The 15,993-nt window shown below is 37.1% G+C and overlaps 1 protein-coding gene across 4 annotated transcripts in view; it reads left to right on the forward strand.

Annotated features, from left to right (window-relative positions):
- SKD1 (AAA-type ATPase family protein) overlaps nucleotides 1-13,854 on the forward strand; it is a 35,850-nt gene extending 21,996 nt beyond the window's left edge. For all 4 annotated transcript variants that reach the window (XM_011626702.3, XM_011626705.3, XM_020669957.2 and 1 more), the window contains 5 exons: nucleotides 11,471-11,539; nucleotides 11,725-11,799; nucleotides 12,193-12,291; nucleotides 12,498-12,653; nucleotides 13,385-13,854. In XM_011626702.3, the coding sequence (XP_011625004.1) occupies nucleotides 11,471-11,539; nucleotides 11,725-11,799; nucleotides 12,193-12,291; nucleotides 12,498-12,653; nucleotides 13,385-13,510 (525 nt within the window). In that variant the 3' untranslated portion in view covers nucleotides 13,511-13,854. The remainder of the gene's footprint in view (nucleotides 1-11,470; nucleotides 11,540-11,724; nucleotides 11,800-12,192; nucleotides 12,292-12,497; nucleotides 12,654-13,384) is intronic.
- The last annotated feature ends 2,139 nt before the right edge of the window (nucleotides 13,855-15,993 follow it).

Here is a 15,993-nt window from a genome sequence, read left to right on the forward strand (position 1 = left end):
TATTACATTTAAGGTTTTTTAGCATTGACTTTTGAATATATAGCAGAGAAATATGAATCTTATAAATTTCCTAAAGAAGCTGCCTGGCTTTTTAGATGATGTTATTGGCTTTCTCTTGTTCTTATTGGACTATTGTCAATCTCTTTAATTCCCCTTGCTGTATCAGTATGACTTCTTGCATGTGTATAAATGTGTGAAAATTGCATTTGTTGCTCATAGGGTGATATGACATGATGAGAAGGAGTCACCAATTGAGAAGAATATCGTATTAGTAGTGGTCCTAGAGTGACATGGGAACGACATTATAGTCACGTCACGTTTTTTTGAGAAAATCATAGTCACATCATGTTATTATGAACTTTCTAGGATTGGGCAGCAGATTAAAGTTTGCTTATATGAACTTGTATGTGATGATATTTAAGAAGTGCAAAAACAACTATCTTGAAGAAGAGTCTCTGTATGAGCAAGTGGTTAGTGATAATTTTACCATGAAATGTGACATGCATGATCAATTTATCATCTATGCCTTGTCTTGTTGTGGTGCAACATGCTTGGAAGGGGACTCGAAGTCAGACCCTAGTTTTGTGTTTCGCTTGAAATTTTGATCAAGAAATCATGTAAAGGCCCTTCTTTCTGTTCTTGGTGATAGCAAGAAAAAGATTGAAAGTAAAATGAACAAAATCTCTTCTTTCTTGGATTTTCTTGTACACTGTGATTTGATATCTTCCTCATTGCGATGCAATGTTCACTTGGACTAGCCACGAATCCTGTGACATGCAGATCAGGTTCTCCTTTTCTTATGCTACGGGGTTAGCTATCCAAAAGCAAATCATTGATTTACCAGGACAGGTCTTTTACTATTTCCAATCCCTCTTGACTAGTTGTCAACTGGAAGGAAGCAGTTGCCATTCCATTTTGAGGATATGTAATTAGATGGCCTTGGATTTAAGGGTATGCTAGAGTGATGGTGGAATATATTCAAGGTGGATGATTTAACAATGTCAAAGGTAGAGGTGGAAAATTTTAAGGGTCAAGGGGAAATTAAGAATAGAACTTTGGAGTCATGGGAAGAGGGAGGGAAAATCCCTAATGAGCCTTCCCTGGTAAGATAGGAAGAGTCTGCTACTTGGTCAGCCCTGTGATGGAAGAGTACGTAAGGAGGGTGATTCTGAAGAAGGAGCACCTAGATGTGTCAATGCAAAGGTAGATCAGATGGGGTCAATGTCTAGAGTGAAGTAGCATTGGAAGGGGTACTGCATTAATACTTTTTCTGTAGAATTTTCAATGACAGGAGAGATAACCACTTCTGAAGCACCGAAGTGAGTGCGATAATAGTGCAAACTCACATTACTAGATGCGGTTATGGTGCATAAGGTTCTTCATCGGCCAGATATAGAGATCTTGGTCGAGATGCTCCATGAATATTAGGAGACGTCCATCAATGGGGGAAAGGGACATCAGAGACCTTACCTATTATTACTTTATAGTTTTATCACCAGGTTTAGCAGTTTGATGGCAGTGTATGTCTGATACTAGTCGAAGTCCTTTCTGTAAGACTTAAGGAGGTTTAGTTTAATTACCTCCCATCACGAAGAGCTTTCTGAAATATAAAATGGATATTTTGTAGATTTTTCGTGGCCTGCAAGTGCTTGAAATTAAGTTTATAGGTGCATGGTGCAGGAGTTGAGGAGGGAATTGAAGCGGGAATGGGAGATGTTAGTATTTTAGGATACAAAGTGGTTATGAGTTTCGAGAGTGAGATCGGGGCTTTGGATCCGGAGTAGGGGCATGCCACTATAAATATATTGCAACCAGTGTTTAAAGAACCAGATCAGGTGCCTAAACTGGTCAGCCACTGGCTCCCAGTCGACCTGGTGAACCAATTGTCTCGGGTTGGTACGACCTGTTTGGCCACACTGAGCTGGCCAAAAAATTTCAGAAGATATTTAAAAATGATAAAAATAAAAATAAGTTCATTTTGGAAAACACTTGATGAATTTGTTGTATTTTGACTAAATTATCCAAAAATATGAGAACACTGAGAGTCTGGTTCCTTTCTGAGTACCACACAGTCATTTCATGGTCTAAAATGCAGTAAATCTTTTTTAAAACAAAGAGAGGCGAAAACAATAAAATCGAAACTTTACCTAACAAAAATACAATATCAGTACAGTTTGAACCTTTTCTAAAAATAAATTAACATAATATTTATACTAATTTGGATTTTGTCAAAATTATTCAAGAAAACCCTAAATGGTGACAAAAAAAATTGAAATAAAACTTATCTAGCACCCTGCCTAACAGATACTAGAAAATAAATTATCATACCTTTTTTTTTTTTAAAAAAAACCAAACATTTAAGGAAGCCCCTAAGTTGAGACAAATAAATTTAAATAAATACAAGTATTATTTTTTTGAAACTAAATAAATACAAGTATTATTCAAAAACTATCTAAAACCCCATCCAACATAACCTAGAACTTAATTTTAGAAAAATTTAACTTTGTAATATTACAAATATTTCTTATTTTTTTTTGAAATTTTTTAGGATATAAAATGAATGCATATATTATGAAAACCCTAATTAAAACAACCTGGAACCAAAAATAATAAAATAATATTTCCGCAAAATTGATTTCCTTGAAATTTTTGAGTTATACCCTAAATCAAAACAAAAAATTAAATAAAATATAAATATTATTAAAAATGATCTAAACCATACCTAAGGAACTAAGAAAAAATTCTTCAAAAAACTAATTTGTGAGAAACAAAAAAAAACTAAGAAATCTACAAAAATACATAAGGTCAAGTATTCAAAATAAGAAAAATGATTCATATTATAGAATGTGTAAATCATGATTAAAATAAAAAATACTATTGGGATCACGTGCGTTGCACGTAGAAATGAAATCTACAATCTCATAAATAACTACGTGAATATGCAATCAAGAGTATGTAGATATGTTGCAAGCATTTATGTAAATAATTTCGTAAATTTGTGATGGAATAATATATTTTTTTTTGAGAAAGTTAACAATTGTATTGCTAAAAGAAAGAAATGTACATCAGTAAGAGTTGAGGGTACCCACAGGCCGGGTCTCTCCACCAAAAAAATAGGCCACCTAACTGTGATCCTGTACAAAAAATGGAGGGCTTATAACACACGCCTAATTACAAGAGATATACAGTGCAAAAGAAATAGAAAGTGCACCCACAGAGGTCTAGAGCAAAAAAGGAGATGGACCAGCGATAAAACCATAGTCTAAGCAGCTCATCAGAGGGTTGCGACTATACGAGGGCTTCAGCTTTTGTCCGAGCACCGTCCTTAGCCAGAAGATCTGCGAAGTTGTTCGACGTCCTCCAAATATGTGTCCACGAGATGTCTTATCCTTGCAAATATGCTCAATTTCGTCAAAAATATGGGCGAGGTACCAAGGAGGAGTGGCCTTTCTAGAGGCCCAAGAAATAATGTTTTTGGCATCCCCCTCGACGAACAACTGAGAACCCCAGGATTGGTGGAACTTCTTAAGACCCAATAAGAGAGTCATAGCCTTTGCAAACTAAGAGGCTGTGTGGTTTAGGTGCTCTGAGTAAGAGGCCAAAATATTGCCATTGTGGTCATGAAGGAGCCCTCCGGCTCTAGCTGGGCCTGAGTTACCCAGTGAGCATCCGTCGCAATTGAGCTTGATGATGCCATCAGGGGGAGGCAACCAGCGGTTGGCTCTTGATACCCGAGGGGGTACAAGGTGTATGATATTCTCCCAGTCATGAAGGTCGATGGAATAATATATTGATAGGCCTTAAGCGATCACCTAAATAATTACATGATTTTCCAATGGGAAATTGCATTACATGTAAAATATATTTATAATATTTATCTATGACTCTAATTATATTTACATAATTGTTTTAATATTCATTATAATATCACTATCCTATTATTAATGTTGTTTCTAGTATTACTAAAAAACAGTTAACGATAACAATTTAAATTATTATCCTAACTTTAAATTAATTATAATAAATTCATATAATTTTATTTAATTATTTCTAATGTTAATAATTTTATATAATTTTCATAATTACTACATTAATATTAATTAAATTGAGATAAAAATAAAAACATTTTGGAATATTTATAATTAGAAACATATAAATATGATATTAAGAGAAAATCATATTTACTTTGTTATTACTTTATTAGTAATATGTTATAACTACAAAAGACATACTTTGGTTAAATTGAATATGATATTAAGAGAAAATTACGTCGTTATTACTTTATTAGTAATATGTTATAACTACAAAAGACATCCTCAAGTTAAATTGGTTTAGTAATTCTTTTATTTAATTGTGAATTTTAATGTATAAATATATTTAATATAACCTGTAGTTTTAAAAATTTTAAGTTCTATAAAGTATGGAAGTAAAATTTATATATTTTGAAATAAATATTAAAAAATAACATTCATCTGGCATTCAATTTTGTAGAAGATACCTTTCTATGACGGGAAAAGTTTATATAGAGCCAAGGCTTTAAACAATCAAATTCGAGCCTACCTCAAAACTTTCATTATAAGAGGATGTTTTGGCGCTCAAATATCGTCAAATTAATCATCTTGACATCAAGATGCATGGACATTAGAAACAAATGGATTTCAAGTTTTGGAAATAGTGTATTTTGTAACGCATATTTGGGTCGTCAATTTTAAAGATTTTCAAGTTTTCATAGATCTCTCGATATACACTATTTTTGAAGCTATAAACTTTATAAATAAATATAAAAATATATTTTAAGGCTATCAAAAAGATTTTCAGCATTAAAACCACATTCCTCGACACTATTTGAAGGTAGGCTGTAATTGAATTGCTTAGAGCCTAGGCTTAATACAAACCGCACCCTTCAATGACATAATGTGGATTTATTTAGTTTCTAGAGCTTTTTAAGCTTACTTACTATACTATATGGCTACCTGATTAGGTTGGGTAAGGAGTATATGGCTATCTGATTAAGTTGGAAAGGAGATGCAAGGGTTTGAGGAAAGGCTTTTTATTTCTCTCTAGTATCATATGGATATGTATACCGCTATCTGATTAGGTTGATTAGGTTGGGTTGGTAAGGAGATGCAAGGTGCTACCTGATTAGGTTGGGGGTAAGGAGTATATGGCTATCTGATTAAATTGGTAAGGAGATGCAAGGCTTTGAGGAAAGGCCTTTCATTTCTCTCTAGTATGGCATGGATATGTATACCGCTATCTCTTTAGGTTAAGTTGGTAAGGCATGGGTATGCTATCTGATTAGGTTGATTAGGTTGGGTTGGTAAGGAGATGCAAGGTGCTACCTGATTAGGTTGGGGGTAAGGAGTATATGGCTATCCGATTAAATTGGTAAGGAGATACAAGGGTTTGAGGAAAGGCCTTTTATTTCTCTCTAGTATGGCATGGATATATATACTGCTATCTTGTTAGGTTAAGTTGGTAAGGCATGGATATGCTATTTGATTTGGTTGGTAAGGAGATGCAATGGTTTGAGGAAAGGCCTTTTGTTTCTCTCTAATATGGCATGGACATGTATACCGCTATCTCTTTAGGTTAAGTTGGTAAAGCATGGATATGTATACCGCTATCTCTTTAGGTTAAGTTGGTAAGGCATGGATATGTATACCGCTATCTCTTTACATAGCTCAAATACAAACAAGTAAATTGATGTATCTTTCAATGAAAAATATCAAAAAAGGGTTGAAATTCTTGATTTTATCACTAAAGTGATAAAAGATATTACAAATTACACTTGAAGGTATGCTTTTAAATTTCTATATCAATTAGGTACGTCCTCAATGAAATATTAAAAATTCCCAAATTGCCCCTATTCTGAGTTAGGAAGCTAAAACAATTAGGGGTACTTTGATAGTTTTACCACTCAAGAGGCCTTAATCAAATGATAATTGGGGGTAAAATTACCAAAATATCCCTAATTATTTTGGCTTCCCAACATCAAACTAGGGCCATTTGGAAATTTCAATTTTTTTTTTTAACGATGTACCTAATTGATACAAAAATTTAAGACTATACCCTTAAATGTAATTTGTAATATTTTGACCCCTTTACTGATATTTAAGGGGTTTCAATCCCCTTTTGATATTTTCCCTGCAAGGAATTTAGTTGAAAAATTGGGAGAGAACTTTGTAGAATGGCAGATTAGGGTTTTTGGTTGAAAAAATGAAGAATTTCTGTAAAAGAAAATCTTGAAAGTCAAAATTGATCCCTTATTTGTTCGATTGGGGCTAATAGAGTTTGTTTGGTGCTACAATTGAATGAAATGGGGCTGATTGTAGCTGTGATTCATAAACAAGCCAAAAACTTCTAAAATGGGGCTAAAAGATGTGTTTTTTATTTAATTTTTTAATTTCTTTTGTTTACATGGAAAAAGAGGTACCGGGTGACTTGCCTGATTTCGGAAGAGACATAGCCCTATACCGCTCTGGTTCCCATTCGACTCGGCCGATTTCGGGTCAAATTGGCAATTTTTTGAACCCTGGTTGATTTTTTGAATCCTGATTGCAACCATCTTAAGGCATGGGCAAGGGAGGCCTGAGATTGTGGGCACGTTAATATGGGGAAAAAGTTGTGATTTGTGTATCTGGAATACTTGATTGGATATTTGGGGTTTGGTAGCAGATGGAGATGATGGATTATTACCTATGTTATATTCTCTTTCATGGTGATGTGGGAACCCCAGGGCTGTTAACCATTCTAAAGGGGCTCTAGACGTGGAGAAACCCTCTTCCCCTTCTTGTTTGTCCAACTTAGAAAGGTTTGGTTTTGTTTGAAAATGTTAAAAATGAATTGGGTGGTATAATGATTTTTTCTCTCCTGTTTGCAAAGAGATGCATGTCTTTCGTGATACCTTGTATATTTACACAATGAGGTTGGAACTTTAGTAACTTGAAGGAGGTTCTCCGGCAGTAAAGATGCTAGGGAGCTCCACAATTAATCGCTTCTTGAGTCCCCAATATGTGATAAGCCTAGGAGTTCCTAGGATGAAATTGTAGAAAAGTAATTGATGCCATAGACGAGCTAATCTTTATACCTTTAGTGGAGGGACACGCTCATTGTGACCACCTTAAGTACAATTCTCCTGTTTGTCCTTGTTCAAAATACCACCCATTTTGTAGAGCAACTAGGAAGCTGTAGGGTTTTCCCCTGTTTGTATTGAAAATTATGTAATACTTCTTCAAGTTCTTACACCAACATTAACCATTCAGCCAAACCTTCGTTCTCCAAACTTGATAGATATCTCACCTCCTTTGATCAGTATTCCCATTTGCCCAGTACCCACACCATTGCCCTCCCCAAACCCACCTTTGACTGTCGCCCTTTTCTCTTGGACGCTATGCCAACCACCAGAGACCCCCACCAGAGACACTGTCACCCTATTCTCTTTCCACTTCAAACTTGCCTGGCTCAAGGAATTTGACATTCATTCCTCATCCCTGCTTGGTGGAAGTCTTTCTCACCCCTGGTCCACGGTTGGGCTGTATTCCACCTCCAGCGGAAACTGCAACTGCTCAAACTCACCCTAAAAGATTGGGCCAGCCATCTTCCAGGCAACTTCCGGGCTCAGAAGGAAGCCCTACTTCACACCATCCATCTCTGAGATACCACCGATGAGAGCCGACCCCTGTTTCTCGAGGAAAGACACTTAAGAACCCAATCCCAAATTAGCTCTTGGGACCTACTCCATAAAAAGGAAATCTTCTGGTCCCAGAGCTCTAGAGTTAGATGGGCTTAAATATGGTGATCTCAATGCTGCCTTTTTTCACAAAATCATGAACTGTAGGGTTAGATGGTTAAACATGGTGATCTCAATGCTGCCTTTTTTCACAAAATCAGCAACTATAGGCAACTTCATTTTAGATCAGGCTCCTCAGATTGAACAGGCCATTACATTGACAACTTCAGAAGCCTTTTCTTTGCAACCTTGGGACTTGGACTGATTATGGCTGACCTGTCCTTTCAATCCGTCCTTTCGGATTTAGCGACTTGCTAGAATGCCCCTTCTCTGAGGAGGAGATATGTAGGGTGATCAAGAACCTCGGCCATGACCGCGCTCAGGGATCTGCCTTGTGGCCTTGTTTAAGACCTTTGGGACCACCTAAAAAACCTGACATCCTTGCCTTCTTCGACGAATGCCACTCCATAAGGGTGATTCATAAGGCAATCAATGCCACATTCATCGTCCTCATCCCCAATGTCGAAGGTGCAGAAGAAAAAGATTTGAGAACTATCAGCTATGTTAATTCCTCATATAAGTTGCACTCTAAAGTTCTTGTCTCTAGATTGAGAGAGGTCCTTGGGTGAGTCATCTCCCCGACACAAGGGGCTTTTGTCAAGGACCATCAAATCCTAGATGGAGCTTTGGTGGCTCATGATTGCATTTACTCTAGAGACCTCGTCAAGATTCTTGGGGTAGTCATCAAACTCGATTGGGAGAAAGCTTACAACCACGTCGATTGATCCATCCTTGATGAGACTCTTTGTAGGATGGGGTTTGGACAGCGATGGTGGGTCTGGATCTATGGTTCCTTTTCAGTTCTTATTAAAGGTTTCCCTAAAGGATACTTCCTTTCCTCCGGAGGGCTCAGACAAGGTGACCCTCTCTCACCATTCTTGTTTGCAATAGTTCGGAGGTCTTTAGCTGCTCCATCCCAGGAAAATATCAACATGGTCTCTATGGCTTCAAGATTAGGAGGCAAGGCCCCATTATATCTCATCTTCAATATGCAGACGATACCCTCCTCTTTTGTGACACTACCATCCAACATGTTGACTCCCGTCTACTTTTCCTTAAATGCTTAGAAAATGGCCACTGGTTTTAGAGTAAACATGCTAAATCCACTGACCAGTGTGTTTGCCGATCTTCTTGTCAATCATCTCGCGGGCTTATGGGGCTGTAAAGTCGACCATTTGCCATCCTTCTCTTTAGGTTGCCTTTGTGCATTTGACAAGCCCAAACTTAGGCAATGGAACCGCTTAATTGATATGTTTGACAGGAGACTTGCAGGTTGGGGATGGATTTCTCTTTTTGGCGGGTCGCATTGCCCTCATTAAGGTGACCCTCTCTAATATCCCCATTTTTCAGATGTCTCTCTTCCATATGCCAGCCTCAGTGGTAGCCCATCTTGAGCAACTCATGTGAAATTTCCTTGGTTCTGGAGAGGGAGGAAGAAAATTCCGCTTAATTTCTTGGGCAAAAATCTGTTCGCCCAAATCTCAAAGGGACACAATATCTGCAGCCTCAAGATTAACTATCTTGCCTTGTTAGAGAAGTGGTGGTGGCGTTCTGCTACCCAAGAGAACCACTTGTGACAGGAGGTTCGCAGATCAAAGTACTGCTGCCAGGAATCAGCTTGGGTTCCTAGAGGAAGGGCCAACAACACCCTTTCCGGTCTGTGGAGGTCCTTGGTTCGCAGATATATTCTTTCCAAGACCAACATTCGCTTTAGACCTCGAGTTGGATCGAGGGTTCTCTTTTGGTCTGACATTTGGACTGGACATTCGTTGCTGAGGGATCACTTCCACAATTTGTTTCTCCTTGTTATTAACCCCCAGGCGACAGTGGCTGACCAATTTGAATCCGTGGGCTTTGCCAGAGCGTGGAACCCTAATCTTAGGAGGCTTTTAGCAGACCATGAGACCCCTGAGTTCCTTTTTCTATCCTCCCTGCTCCAATCCTTCTTTTATCGTACTCTACTATCACACCCTACCATCGTGCACATGGCTGTCACTGCTAAGGCGTGGCTCACCCTTCTCCCTCCAAAGATTCAAGTTTTTGACTGGATAGTTATATCCGTAAGGGCGCTCATAGTAGACCAACTCCAAAGAAGGGGAGTCCAAATTCCCAATCGATGTACCATCCACGAAGAAACTAATGCCCACCTCTTCATCTACTGTGACCTTGCTCGAACTATTTGGGGCGGGACTGTTGCAACTCTTCAATTGGTCGTGAGTGACTCCGCTTTCTATACCTCATCTCTTCCAATCTCTCCTTTCCCCACCTAGGGTGAAGTGAGAGATCCTACTGTGGCTGGCATCCATGACTGCCATGTTGTGGGTCCTTTGGACGGAGAGAAACAAGAGGATCTTTCCAGGGGAGCAACAAACTGCAGAGGCCCTCATTGAGAGGATCAAAACTTTGGTTATCTTTTGGGCCAAAAACAGCAACGAGTTCAAGCACTTTTCCTCCTCGGACTTCCATCTGGACTTGGCAGGCGTACCGCACTTAATGCCCAGTCACATCCCTCCCTCCTCTCCGGCCAAACCAAGCTCAATTTCTACAGGTGTTCTCTAGGTAACCCAGGCCCTGCAGGTCTATTCACGTCTTTTGGAGCCATACTTGGAGGGAAGCAAACACATCGGCCGATAGCCTTAGTAAACAGGGAGCTACACATATGGCAGTTTCGCAGCATGACTCCTAGGGGACTTTCGGAGCACCTTTGTTAGCACAAAATCCCCATTTTGTCTTTTTTCAGCTCTTATATGGCCAGTGTAGCATTTTTGTTGTCCCCAAGGGATTGTTACGTTTTTTTGTACACGAGGAGTCTTTTGTATAGGGCTCCCAGTCTGTAGAGTGTATATCCTCCTCATACCTCTCTTATAATTAGTTCTTATCAGAATAGTTAACATGTTCCAAAAAAACAGAAAACGTTATTACACTGTGTCTGAACAGTTAACATTATGTGTCCAAAAAAAAAGTTATTACACTGTGTCCAAAAAAAAAATTACTTCTTAACAGAATAGTTAACATTATGTGTCTGAATCTAAATCATTAAGTCAATTTCTGGTGAGAGACTTCCAAAAGATAGCAATGTTTGATACTTACTGATGTGGGACCACAAGAATGCCTATGTACACCAGAGAGGTACCTGATTGGCATTCCAAATTGAAAAAGATTTCCTTAAATTTTGGATGTAGATGTTCTTCAGTGGATAAAAGAAAAAAAAGAGGCACACGAGCTATATGAGTGAAACTGTATGCTATAATATCAATTGAATGCAATGAGAAATTGTTTTCTGCCTACCTGACCAATCATTAAGACCTTAGTGTGCTGCTTTCTTGCTAACATAAGAGCATTCCCCTTTTCTTCTTGGTGCTATCGATGTATCTGGTTGGTCTCTAACCGCACAGACTTTGGACCATGGTCTAGTGTGCATTGTTGTTTTGTGAGGCCAATTTCTAAAACTTAATTATATTTAAGTAGAAATTTTTTTTGGCAATTGGTACCACAGTCAAAGAAAATAAAATAAAATATAATAAGAACTGGTAGTGGATATTATTTCCTTTCACTTTTTAGGCAGTTTATAAATCTTTATTCGGTATCTATATAATGTCTTATTTCATTCTTTGTAAGTAACACTCACTTTCTCAATTGTAATTCTGAATATTTGCTTTCCTTTCTTTTCAATTGCAGGGTGTAGGGAACAATGATCAGAAAGTTCTCGTTCTTGCTGCAACCAATACCCCATATGCTCTGGATCAGGTCAAGAATATTTAATGGATGATGTCAATATCCTACACTTCTAACTGTAATTCCTTTAGTTTTTGTTTTTTTTTAAAAAGAAGCAGCTGTAATATCTTTCTGGTCATGGGCTTGAATTTGTTCTGAGAAGTTGAAAAGTCTGATGATATCATACGTGCTGATTATAGTGAAATACAAAAATGCAGGCCATACGTCGAAGATTTGATAAGAGAATTTACATTCCTCTTCCTGATGTCAAAGCTAGGCAACACATGTTCAAGGTACATGATAGTTTGTGCGGTTACCTTTAACATTGGCCAAATCCCTTCATCTTCATTGACACACCTGCACATAATGCTTCATGTTATGTGACTTTTACATCTGATATTATTACCTGAAGTTTTGCCTGCATTTATCATTTCACAAGGCTTGCTCTCTCTCTCTCACACACACCCACACCCACACCCACACACACGTGGCCATAACATGTGTGTGGGTCTGTTGTGGTTATGTGTATTATATTATTGTGGTTCTCACTTTTGGATATTTACACTTGCCCATATATGTCTATAAATAAGGATCAGGATGTTAGTTGTTTCTATGAGCATCTGCACTGCATTATATTCTATATCAGAGAAGGAAAAATTTGTAATGTTTGATGTGAATTTGAGCAGGTTCATCTCGGAGACACCCCTAATAACTTAACAGAAATTGACTTTGAGAATTTGGCACGTCGGACAGAGGGATTTTCAGGTTCAGATATCTCCGTTTGTGTGAGTGTCCTCCTATCCCTTCGTCATGTTACTCCTCTTCTCCCTTTTTCCTCTTTGCAATTTATTGTCTTTCTTTTAATTATTTGTTTTTGTAATTGATTTTCTCTCCCTCCCTCTGTCTCTCTCAGTTTTCTCTCTCAGTTTTTGTAATTAATTGGCATGACATCTATCATGGCCAATAACAGATGTCTCTTGTTGATTGGCAGGTAAAGGACGTTCTTTTTGAACCCGTTCGTAAAACCCAAGATGCCATGTTTTTCGTAAAAAGTGCGAGCGACATGTGGATGCCATGTGGACCAAAGCAACCTGGAGCCGTGCAGACGACCATGCAGGAACTTGCAGCTAAAGGCCTTGCTTCCCTGGTGTGCATCACTGTCTCTCTCTCTGTGCATCTTTTCTTCTGACTTAGTTGACTATTCCTCCCATTTTGCACCGTGCACCTTTTCTTCTGACTTAGTTGAGTATTCCTCCCATTTTGCACCGTGACACACCTTCATGTCCATAAATATGCAAAAGAAGCAACCAAAAAAGTTTAATATTTTCAAGATTCGTGCATAACATGAACCTGTGGGCTGAAATATAAAATCAAACGAAGAAAAATGGGGCATTTTGATGTGTCATAGTTTTCTGTGGTTTACGATACTACAAATTTATATTATACTATATACTGCACATAATTAGACCTTTCCGACCCAACAATGGGATTAACCATTCCACACATTTGTGGACAATTGAAAACTTGAGTTGCTGACTTGAGGTTCATCCCAATTGCAAATATATTGAGTTTGAATGGTTGACAGTCTACCATTTGTAACAATGTAGTATGTTGTGTTTCTATTTCTCTTGGGTCACTTGTATACGAACCTTGCAGAAACTTTTGCATAACTGCAGCCTCGTGTGTTGTTTGTTATTTTCCCTTTGAGAATATAATGTCTTCTGTTTTTTGAATGTCCTGAAATATATGATTACCCACATTGGAATTTTATTTTGCATGCTTAAAAGCACTGATTGTGGTTTAATTTAGTATTACATATCATTTGTGATTTAATTGTTATTATATTCTTTGTATTGGGGTGGTCTGTTTTTTATGCAGATTCTTCCACCACCAATCACAAAGACAGACTTTGACAAAGTGCTTGCGAGGCAGAGACCCACGGTCAGCAAAACTGATCTTGAAGTGCACGAGAGATTCACAAAGGAATTTGGGGAAGAGGGATAGTGGACTGTCTTGTATTTATTTTAAGTGTCAATTGCAAAATATTGTGAGTTCAGCTGTGCAAAGTCTCTCTGAACAAGGTTGGTTTATAGGTCGACGATGAGAGAGACGAATTGATTTTCTTAAATGGGTTTATCGAAAAGCATTAGAGATTCAAGGACTTTGTCGTGACACCCACCTTGATTACCTATGCTTTTGACATGTATTTGTGTGAAGATTGGGTATTTGGAGAAAATAGAAAAATTACTGAACTTCAGAAAGTAAAAAATGCTATAACTTCCTTAAGATAGAGGGAGAGGGAGAGTGCTGTAGCTAGTAATTATTTCCAAGGCTAAAAAATAACTTGATAACGGTTAGAGGCCGTACTGCTGGTTATTGTTGTTTAAATGTAACATGAATTTAAAAAAAATTAAAACTAAAAAACAAAATATCACGCTACACTTTTATAATTGCCTTAGGATGCAATCAGTTAACTAGTATAAATAATTATTTTTTAATTTTTGGAGAACATTCGAATTTTTGCAATTATGATAAGGGTTGAATGACATATTTGTGCGCGCAAGTAGGGTTCTAACAATTTGTACAACTGGGATTCTCATGTAATGTGGGCCTTCAGGTACAAATTTTTCATCGAATATTGTCTTCCTGGTTGAATGATTGTTGTAGAATAACCGTACATATCATGGTTCCTACGGTTATTTTTTAATGGGTGCAGTTGGCATATGGATGCATCCGTAGCGGTAGAGTTAAGGTGCACCCTCAAATTTTATCATGGTATATAATATTGATGTAAATTATTTTTTGGATTATTTCAAAATCTATTTTTATATCTAATTATAAAATTTTAAATTTAAAAAATAGTTAAAATCAAATAGATTTATAAACATATGAAAATGGACGGTGTAAATAATATTTTGTAAAATGCACTGTTACTGAGACTTGAAATCTTTTTACCTTTCATGGTCATGCATCTCGATGTCGAGCAACATTAAAATTACTTTTTCCAATCGATTTCTGAGGTGCATCCGTAGTTCTACATTATAAGGTTGCATATAAACTTTTTCCTTTATTAATAAAAGAAGCATACCTCCTTATAGGTAATATAGGAAGAAATAGAAAAATATAAAAAGTAGTCTGCACATATAGTGATAATCAACCGTAACAACCACACACAATATAAACCTAACCTCAAAGGGTCTTGTACCACTTCCAAAAAAAATGCCTAACCCATGATAGACAACTTCCCTGAACATCCTCCACAAAGACCTTTAAAACTGATCCGAGCTGCTCACTAAGACACCGCTAAAGCACACCATGCTTTTTGCAATCACCTTACTTGGGCAGTGTCCAACAAACTCAGTAGCAACGCCCAAGAAAAATTACTGCACACCAATAGGTGGAGGCGCATAACCAGCAATAAAAAAAAATAGAATTTAGATGATAGAGGACAAAGGAGAAGAGAGAGGCAAAAAGAGGAAACAAAACAGGTCAAGGCATATGACAGGTCATTTGGTTATGACAAGTTCTCATTTTCATTTGCCTCGAGTAAATACAAGCTTGTCTGCCACGACAGACTCAATTAGTAAATAAAAAACTTGTCATGTAAGCATTTAAACCACATAACCATGACAAGTGTTTTTTTTTGTGGCAAAGTGCAAATTTGGTTAACAAGACTCAACCAGACTAAAAGCTGCTAAATAATCGGCGTGAGTTTCTTTTCTCCACTTTTTTTATTTTTCTAAAAATCTTTTTTTTATAACCAAAATACTTCTAACTTTATTATAATGTATTTTACATATATCTTTTTTGCCAGGGTGCGGTTTGTATAGAGCCGAGGCTCTAAACAATCAAATTAGAGCCCACCTTCAAATAGTATCGAGAAATATAGTTTCAAAATTGAAAAGAATTGTGCTAACCTTAAATTATGTTTTTATCCTTAGTTATAAAATTTAAAGCTTAAAAAATAATGTAGATAGAGTAGATCTATAAAAACTTAAAAATCTTGAAAATTGACGGTTAAAAAATGTATTACAAGATGCACTATTTCCAAAACTTGAAATCCATTTTTTTCTCATGTCCATGCATCTTGATGTCGAGAATATCAATTGAATGAATGATATTTGGGATTCAAAACAACCTCTTCTAGAGAATAACAATTTTAAGTTTTGAGGTAGGCTCTAATTTGATTGTTTAGAGCCTAGGCTCTACATAAACTTTTCCCTTTTTGCCACTGTTACAAAAGAAAAAAAAAAATTCATTCCATAAAAATTTAGTGATGGAATTTTGAGGCTTAAAAGAAAAAGGGTGGGAGAGCTGTAGTTTTCTAGTCTCTCTCTCACCATCCATAATTCATCTCTCTCTACAAATTTCAGATGTCTTGGTCTCAAGGAGCACCCAAAAACCTTGCAAGGTCATCTTGAGGCAAGCCACAACTCTACGTTGCTATTAATCTCCTCATGCTTTAAAATTTCTAGCAAATTATTGCG

Source organism: Amborella trichopoda, chromosome 8 (assembly GCF_054954075.1).
Source record: "Amborella trichopoda isolate Santa Cruz 75 chromosome 8, AtrichopodaSantaCruz75HAP2 v2.0, whole genome shotgun sequence".
Classification (NCBI taxonomy): domain Eukaryota; kingdom Viridiplantae; phylum Streptophyta; class Magnoliopsida; order Amborellales; family Amborellaceae; genus Amborella; species Amborella trichopoda.